The sequence below is a fragment of the Galeopterus variegatus genome, unplaced genomic scaffold (genome assembly GCF_000696425.1).
Source record: "Galeopterus variegatus unplaced genomic scaffold, G_variegatus-3.0.2 Scaffold10520, whole genome shotgun sequence".
NCBI classification, from domain to species: Eukaryota; Metazoa; Chordata; class Mammalia; order Dermoptera; family Cynocephalidae; genus Galeopterus; species Galeopterus variegatus.
This window is the reverse complement of record NW_007736631.1, coordinates 19598-29236: the sequence shown is the minus strand read 5'-3', so window position 1 is coordinate 29236 and position 9639 is coordinate 19598. Positions and strand designations below refer to the sequence as shown.

The 9639-nt window shown below is 39.7% G+C and overlaps 1 protein-coding gene across 1 annotated transcript; it reads left to right on the top strand.

The window, feature by feature from the left end:
• The first annotated feature begins 1966 nt into the window (after positions 1–1966).
• Positions 1967–4674, top strand: LOC103610045 (chromosome unknown open reading frame, human C6orf229). Its single transcript, XM_008594283.1, has 2 exons — positions 1967–2234; positions 4247–4674. Exons 1-2 carry the CDS (start codon positions 1967–1969, stop codon positions 4672–4674), a joined length of 696 nt encoding a protein of 231 aa, XP_008592505.1.
• The last annotated feature ends 4965 nt before the right edge of the window (positions 4675–9639 follow it).

Below are 9639 nucleotides of genomic sequence, written 5' to 3'. Positions count from 1 at the left end.
CAACAATAAGCATAAATGCCTTTAAAAAGGGCTATGCTTGGTGTTTTAGATTTTCTAGTAAGCACATTTTTAAAAAGTAAAAAGAACAGGGAAAATTGATTTTAATAATATATTTTATTTATCCTAATATACCTAAAATATCATTTTGAAATGTAATTAATATGAAATTATTAACGATATATATATATATATATTTTTTTAAACTAAGTCTTTGAAGTCCAGTGTGCATTTTACACTTACAGCAATTCAGACTATTCACATTTCATAAGCTCAATAGGCACATGTGGCTAGTGGCTACCGTATTAGACAATGAAGGTCTATTGTCTCCCCGATTGTACCAATAATATCTTTTATAGCACACACACATACACATGCACACTCACCAATACGTGTATGTATAGAAGATTCAACCAGGCACTGCACACTTAATATTGTTGTCATGTCTCTTCAGGCTCTTAATATAGAAGAGTAACCCCACTTTTTAAATTTTTTAAAATTTTCACACATTAATATATATGAAGAGTACAGGCAGGTACATTTTGAAGAATGTCTCATATTTGGGATATGTTTTGAAGTGGAGCCAATAGGATTTGTTGATAAGTTGGAAATAGGATGTGAGACAGATAAAACCAAGGTCGTATCCAAAATTTTTGACCTGAATGTCCGGAAGGATGGAATGCCATCTTTCAAGATAGAGAAACAGAGAAGCAGAAGGTTTAGGGAGGATGACCAGGACCTCTGTTTTGGGCATGTTAAGTTTGAGAAGTCTCTTTGACATTCAAATGGAGTTATCGAGATGGTGACTGGGTATGAGTCTGGAGTTCAGGTGAGAAGTCCAGTTAAAAATGTAAGACGGGCAGTCTTCAGCATATGGATGGTATTTAAAGCCACGACACTGATTTATCTCATCTAGGAAGTATAGATAGAAAAAAAAAGAAGAGATGCAAGGACTAAGACTTGAGACACTCCGATATTTAGAAGTCATAAAGAAGAGGGAAACCAATGACAACAACAAAAAGAATGAGCAGCCAGTAGGAGAAAAATCAAGTTATGAAATCTCAGAAGCTAGGTGAAAAAAGTGTTTCAAGGTGAAAGGAGAGCCAAATGCTGAGGACTGACAATTAGATTCAGCAGAATAAAAGTCATTGGTGACCCTGATGGGCAATTTCACTGGAGTCATGGGGTGGAAATCCTATTTGGAGTCCATGCAAGAGAGAATGAAAAAAGACTTGAGATGGTGAGTGTGGCAACTCTTTGAAGAATTGTGCTATAAAGGGGAGCAGAGGAAGAAATGTACAGTAGCTGGGGCTGGGGTGGGGGCAGGGAGGAGAGGTATATGAGGTCAAGGGAGTTTTATTTTTTTAATGAGAAAAAAAGTATAGTATGTTTTTTGATTATGCAAAGGATCCAGATGAGATGGAAAAATTACTAGGAGAAATGTAGAGCGATATCCCTGAGTAAGGTGAAAGGAGTTGGTTGAAAACTACTGTACGACCATCATAACAGGAGAAAAGTCAGAGTATACGGGCACAGATGTAGATAGGTGGGTGGAAGTTATGGAAGTTCTCTTGATTTCTTCCACATCTGTGATGTAGAGAAGAACTCTGATTAGGTAACAAATGAGCAGAATAGAAGCCTAGTACATATTAAAATAGAGTAGAATGGGTAAGTTCCAAGTAGGGCCTGCCTAAAGCAAAGGTGTAAAGACAGGAATGAGTTTAGTGTGTGTTAGGGGAACCCCTTTAAGTTGAAGTTTTGTGCATCAGAGAAATGAAAGAAATCTTGGTTTAGTTCAAATTGTAGAAGGCCTTTGATGCCAGGCTGAAGAACTTAGGTGGATATTGCTTTCCCCTGGATTGTATATTCCCTTCTAGAGTGTTGCTAAGTGAGGCATTCCAGAGTTCTTGACTGTTAACTCTTGTTACTGCCAGTGGTGGACCTGAAGCACCACTGACCTTTTTCCACAATGGCTAAGAGCCAGTCTTTCTGTATGCAAATTTGGGTTCAGATATATGAGTATTTCGTGGGGCTGGGTCAGCACCTCCAGGACTTCTGGAATGCCAGTATTAAGAGTTATTTTGCTAAGAAGAAGGAGGAACCACAAGTCCCTTCAGCTGAGAGTATTTTTCACAAAGAAAAAATCATGGTACTTGGCCAGATGTTGCAGGATGAATCTCTACCCCTTGAAGAGAGAGCTCAAGCTGCCCAGAAAATTGGACTGTTAGCCTTCACAGGTACTGATTTAACCAGTTGTGCTAAATTAGATGTCCAATAATCTTGCTTGTTATAGAACTGTAATTTAGTGATTTTTCTTAGCTCTTGTCTTAAAATTCCAATAACATTTCTTTTGATTAAATTATTAGTTTTTTGTCTTTGCACCACCAGATATTTTTATTTTATCCTCAAGGATCTTATGTTTTAAAAGCATGTGTACATCAAACAAATTACTAATTAGGGCCGGCCCGTGGCTCACTCGGGAGAGTGCAGTGCTGATAACACCAAGGCCCCGGGTTCGGATCCCATATAGGGATGGCCGGTTTGCTCACTGGCTGAGCGTGGTGCTGACAACACCAAGTCAAGGGTTAAGATCCCCTTACCGGTCATCTTTAAAAAAAAAAAAAAAAAATTACTAATTAAATATTTCCCATTTTTATTAAAAATATTTATTCTGAAATGCCTATCAAAGTTCTCATTAACATAAAAAAATCAGAGTCCATACTGAGATGATGTAATTCCAACCTAGTGATATGATTCCAATACAGAGTAAAACTATCTGATATTTTACTTTTTATCTTGTAAAAATGCATTACACAGAAAATATATTAGAAAAATCAGTAAGAGCTTAATGCTCTTAAGACACCTACTAGGAAAGCCAACAGGTGCATCTGTGAAAGGCAACAATTAATGCATATTTGGCTAGAAAATAGAGTGGTAAACCATTTAAACACACCTTGCTCTAGTGACTGTCAAATCCAAACTCACTTCCCTTTTTTTTCCTAATAAATTTTAGGATACGTAGTGAAATTTTATAGATAGTTCTTAGCAACACGTCTCCTAAGCAGCAGCTCTGGCTGGTGACTATGTGTCTTTGATTTTTTTTTTAAGTGAGAAAATGCATTATTTTGATAGACTAAGTCTTTCAAAGAATGGTGTCCATGAAAGAAAACAGCAAAAGGAGTCCTTGGTGCCAAGAATGGTTGGGAACTGCTGGCATGGAGCTAGAGAAGAGACAAGAAACTCAGGAGATACTCACATGCAAACCAAAGTAAATGGCACCCACCACGTGGGACAGGCTCAGTTCCTTATAGCTGCATTCACTATGTAGGGGAAGAGCTAGCTAATTATACAAGGGTCAGAATTCTTTAGTTTAATATTATTTAGCCTTAGCTGTCCTGTTGGGAAGCAAGGGAGTGGGCTCATGCCCAAGCTTCAGCTAAAGCTTTAATGTTGAATAAAATAGTCTTAAGACCTTGGGACTGTGGTAGCGCAAGTAAGAGAAATCCAAGCAGAATCTAAACTCCAGTGGCTAGAATCTGCCCAGCTATGTCAGCTACTCTTTACCATCTAAATAGTCTCCATCCAGTGCCTTCTTGGCTAGTACATTGTTGGAGTTTGAGAAGTGAAATGGGAAGACCTGGGGCTCAGGTATATGGTGGAAATAGAGTCTAGGATCAGCCTGGGTCAGTAGCCAAAACAAGAAAAATCTTGTAAAGTCACGTTGGTCCCAGATCTGCAAAAGAGTCAGGGCGAGAAATGTGTTAGGAGAACAGGATAGCGATGGCCAACTCGTGAAAACCTTTCTCCTAACAGTCAGATCCTAACTTTGGTGCTCAGCTTTTGGATTTTCTCTTTGCTCTGATGGTCTGTTTCCTTCCATTTTTTCCCCAGTACTGAAGACAAATAATAGGGAATGAGTCCATGAGGGAGATTTGCTAAGTGAACACATCCAGGTTTTATTCACCTTGAAATACTCACTCCTAGGTGCTTGATTAAAGGAACCAGGGAGGAGCCTTAGGCAGGCAGTGACCTTCCCATGCTTTTCAACACACAGTCCTTGCTTATCAACACACACTTTCTCATCTTTCCAGAAGCACAGGAGGTGGGGAAAAAGAAAGACAGGAAAATTCAAAGTATCCGAAGTGTCGCCATATGGCAACAGGAATATGAACACATTTGAACACTCCCAAATGTTCCCAGCTACTAGATATACCAAATACTTCTGGAAATGCAAATGCTTGTTTTACAGGAGGACCAACCGCTGGGAAATTTGCAACTGAGTATATGAAAGAAGTAGCTTACTTGTTGCAAGATCATGAGATGGCACCAGAAATAAAGATCCTTCTGCTACAAAGTATAGCATGTTGGTGTTACTTAAACCCTGTCAGCCAGAAAAAAGCCAAACATCTGCGACTTGTTCCTATTCTCATTTGTTTTCTTAAAAGCAAACTTGAGTCTACCATCAAAAATGAAATAAACAGTGACCTCCTCGTTAAATTTTGGACTTGTTATGCTCTCTCTGTCATGACATGCAATAACGTGTCTTTCGTGAAAGAGCTTAAAGACCACACTATTCTAAAATATCACTTGCAAGTATTGGCTTCTGAGAATTGGTCTGGATGGCCTGAGAATTTTGCAGAGGTGCTATATTTTCTAATTGGTTTTCACAGAAATTAATTTCTCTATGTCCAGTTACATGATGCAGCTATCTGTGCCATTGTATTACCCTGGAAAACTGAAATAAATAATAAAAGTCAATATATTATTCTTCAGTGTTTTCTTTTGTAATTGAAAAGTTCTAGATAAATTTTGTGTACATAATGAATTCAATAACCAAACTTCTGAAAACAACTGTTGTTTAAAATGACCTCATAAATAGAGCTCTTTGAGCTTGCTCATGTGTGTATCCTCTCCCATTAAGAAATAAAGGTGTTGGGCCAGCCCGGTGGCGCACTGGAGAGTGCGCCGCTTGGGAGCGCGGCCGCGCTCCCGCTGAGGGTTCGGATCCCATGTGGAGACCGGTTCCCGCTCACTGGCTGAGCGCGGTGCGGGCGCAACACCGAGGGTTGCAATCCCGTTACCGGTCAGTAAAAAAAGACAAAAAGGAAAAAAAAAAAAAAAGAAAGAAAGGTGTTAAAGCCTGAAGTTAGAGATAATGGGAAGTATGAATAGTTGTAAAATTACAGAGCTGGAATACTACTTTACAAAGGCCAGAGAGAATGTCTATCTCCAATGTCTACCATTAAATGATGCAACTTTTATTTTCTAATATCTGTTTCATTTTGTTTTTCTTTTGATTTTCTTTTTGTTTCTTTGCAGCTGTATGTACGGGGATCCAAATATCTCTCATTTTGAATTTGATTAAAAACACATATAATTGATTCCACAATGAAAAAAGTCTATGCTGGGTTCTCATAATACCACATGGCTTTGTGCAGTAAAAAATGTATTGAAAATAAAAAAACAATGACCACATAAAAATAAAGTTCATAAAATGGGAATTCATTGGAAGATGCATTATGTATATAACAGTTAAGAGCAGTGGTGTGCTTTGGGGGTTATTAGATAACATTAAGACAAGACACTGAAAAATGTCAAATCCTAGACCAACCCACAGCCACCCCCTGTAGTGGTCAGTTGAGCATTCAAACCCTTTCAGCTCCGTTTCAGTACAGTTGCCATGGTTTTGATGAGCACAGGGCCGGCTGGAAGTGTGGGGAATTAACTCTGAATGGGAACAGGCCTCAAACCCATGGCACAGGTCTGGATGGAGGTGGAATGCCATGTGTTCAGACATCTAAAGACAGTCAAGTTAGGAAGGCCCTTAGGTTTCCATGTAAAGATTTTCATTCTCTCTATTTTACCTGTTAGAGAATATGTAACAGAATACCAGCACTTGATGTGTGTGTCGACTAGCTTCACCAAAAGTTTTATTACAAAAAATAATATTGATGGAAAAGTGCCTAAAGGATATTTACCTGTTTGTTTCTCTGTGCTAACATCTGCCTCTAGCTGAAGTTGCAACCATCATAGATTGAGTTATGTACCTTTGTCTTTCACACACTTGCTTTGACTGAGTTGTGCTTTAGTGCTACGCTTCCACTCTTCACGGAGGAGGCTATTTTAAAAAGTAATGTATCCAGAGGTGGTGGCAGGGACAGAAAAAAAAGTAGTGTGGTGATCCTCACTTGTATTTATTGTAGGAAGGTTGTGAGGAATCATAATCACATCATCACATGGGGTCCCCTTCAGCAGGATCCTGGGGTAAATTTTCTGAGACCTCAGAACCAGGAACAGCTATGTTCTGCTGAGCAACCATGTGTTTTCATCCTTTGTGGATTTTGTGGGTTGTGTAATGCAGAGTTTCTCAAATTGGAATCAGTTTATAGGAATAGAGTAAGGGTTGGCCATCAGAGGTCCCATTTAGGGACTGGCTCAATGTCAGGAATTACTTTTTTTTAAGTGCTTTTTAGATTAAGTTTTTTTCTCAAAGTAATACATATATATAGTCTAAAAAGTCAAATAATGCAAGACCTCTAGTGAGAAACAGCAGTCCCCAGCCCTCTTTTCATTCATACTCCCTGAGGTAACCCTTTGAATTCTTTCAGCTGTTTCCTCTATTTATTTTTTCTTTTTTCTCTTTTTGTTTTGTTTTTTCCTCTTCTATTTATTTACCTCCATATTTCTAAATAATTCACATACATTGCTAATTCTTTACTTTTTTTTTCAATTTTTCCTTTTGCTGCTAAATAGGACAGATGAGGACTTGGCATTCCAACATTCCCCTTGCCTACCTCTACTTGCCGTTCTCTTCCTCTCTCAATATAATCTTATCACAACTGCTGATTAAAACAATATGATTCGGGGCCGGCTTGTGGCTCACTCCGGAGAGTGCGGTGCTGATACCACCAAGGCCCCGGGGTCGGATCCCATATAGGGATGACCGGTTCGCTCACTGGCTGAGCGTGGTGCTGACAACACCAAGTCAAGGGTTAAAATCCCCCTACCGGTTCTTTTTAAAAAAAAAAAAACAAAAACAATATGATTCGGGGCCGGCTTGTGGCTCACTCCGGAGAGTGCGGTGCTGATACCACCAAGGCCCCGGGGTCGGATCCCATATAGGGATGACCGGTTCGCTCACTGGCTGAGCGTGGTGCTGACAACACCAAGTCAAGGGTTAAGATCCCCTTACCGGTCATCTTTAAAAAAAAAAAAACAAAAACAATATGATTCTTTCAGTATTTTTCATGGCTAAGTCACATAGAATAATATGATTACCTTTCCTCTCTTGTACACTGCTTTCCCTGGAGTTTTGTTTCTCTGTTTTTGTTTCTTGCTTAGTTTTCTACATACCTAACACTAGTGTATTCCCATACCCTCTTTACCTTCGACATCTCTCCATACAATTACACACTAATTGTCAGCTCCAGTTTCTTCTTGAAGAAAGCCCACCATCCTCTTGCACCAATCTGAGCCTACCATACAGCTAACAAATATTTTAGGGGTTCACTCCCACATCCAGGAACCCCCATCCTCTCAGGATGGATCCTCTGTTTCCTGTATACTATCTCTTCCCTTTTCCTGGTTCATTCCCACATTTGAATTTACCAGTACTTTACTGAGAATGAATGGGAGGTAAATTTTTTGAGAATTTGCATGCCCAACAATGTCTTTATTCTTCACTTGATTGATAATTTGACTTCAGCTGCTCCCTGAACCAAGAGGAGCAGCAGAGAACTTCAATGCTCTATGTGAGCCCTCACTCCCCAGAGGAAGAAGGGAAGAGCTCAGCCAAGCATATGAAGTTTATTTTTCCCAAAGTCACCAATCAGGTAAGTCACTCACCTTGACTAAAACCAGGAGTGTTACAGCTGTTGGAGCTTCTTACCCCTGGAAGAAAACATTAGATATGGAACAGAAGCATATATGCAATTAATTTAAAATGTATAAATTAATGTAAGGGGGGAAAAAGGAAAAAAGAAAGGATGTCGATATCTTTCCAGAGGTATTCCATCTATATGCAAGAAAACATACACATATCCCTTCCTTAGTCCTTTTTGTTTTAACACAATGTAGCATTCTATACACACTAATAACTTATCTCACATTTGGTTCTATGAGAGTTTATTCATTCTTTTCTACTTTTTCAGAGTATTCCATGGTATGACTGTACCATAATTTATATAACCAGTTGTGGGGTAAATGTTGGACATAGCCCTATTCCCCCTCCCTGTGCATACCAGACACCCTTTCTCCTGCCTGGGAATCTACCCCCAGCCAAGGTAATTACCCAAGGAAAGGCACGTCTCCCTTAAGACAAATGGAAGACTGGAGCAAGCTGGGACCCTAAGTAAATTAATTAGCACACGGGCACTAAAGCACTCTGGTGCCAGGAGAGTAGCGAGTAGACTAACTTACCTACTCAGCCAGATCTTCCACATGTTTTGAGTTATGTGAGCTAGGTGAGGATCTGTGTACAAGCATGCAAATGATTTACATTCCTACATTGATCTGTTCACTATATAACTGTTGTGTGTACCCTGTGGCAGCACAGATATCCAGCTGACCGGCTGCCATCAGTAACTCTCATTAAGTCCAATAAACCAATGTCTCTACTCATTGGGCCACTGGGTGAGTTCTTTGGAATAGGCAAACACTACATGAGTGCCCTCTCAGATTTGAGGTTCCCGTGTTACACCAATCCTATAGTGATGAACATTTAGGTCATTTGCAATCTTTTGATCATTCAAAGTTGTAATGAATAACCTTATATGTCATTTCACACAGGGGTGAGTATATCTGTGGAATAAATATCTACAAATAGAATTGCTTGGCAATACTTATATTTTTTGTTATTTTATTCTGTTCTCTGCATTGTCACTTTTTCCTCATCTTCTGTTGACTCTGTCAGTGTGAAATTATGTCTTTTATAGTTTACTGTCATTTTAATGGGGTTTAAGGAGAGAAAGAAACTGTGTTCAATTAACATGTTTGTAGTGGATTGAATAATGTCCCCCCAAAACTCACTGAAGCTTGAATTATGTCCCCTACGTTTTATGTATTAGAAACTTGGCCCCTAGTCTGTTAAGAGGGTGGGAAATCCTATTACGGTAATTGAAAGGTGGAGACTTGACGAGGTGATTGGATTATAGGACCATGCCATAGTGAATGGATTAAAAATGGTGGTGAGGAGTGTGGTTCTGAGGGCTTTAAAAGAAGAGACTCTGCCGCTGTCTCTGCCCTCTCTGCTCCCACCATCTTGCTCCCCTGGGTCACTGTCACCACCACCAGATGGACTTTGGACTTCCCAGCCTCAGAAACCGTAAGCAAGAAATTTCGTTTTTCCTTATAAATCACCCAGTTTCAGGTATTTTGTTATAAGCAACATGAATGGACTATTAAAATGTTTAACCAGAAATTGCTGAAGGCCTCTCTTCCAACAATGAACCTTTGGTTAATATTTTATCTACAAAAGAGTAGCTTAATAAGGCAGTATATGGGGCCGGCCTGTGGCTCACTCGGTAGAGTGCAGTGCTGATAACACCAAGGCCACAGGTTCGGATCCCATATAGGGATGGCCGGTTCGCTCACTGGCTGAGCGTGGTGCTGGCGCAACACCGAGGGTTGCAATCCCGTTGCCGG

Excerpts from the sequence above, each read along its gene's own strand:
- LOC103610045 (XM_008594283.1), top strand. The coding sequence starts at position 1,967 with ATGGCTAAGAGCCAGTCTTTCTGTATGCAAATTTGGGTTCAGATATAT. Across the intron at positions 2,235-4,246 it reads TGGACTGTTAGCCTTCACAG|GAGGACCAACCGCTGGGAAA; the intron begins GTACTGATTTAA and ends CTTGTTTTACAG.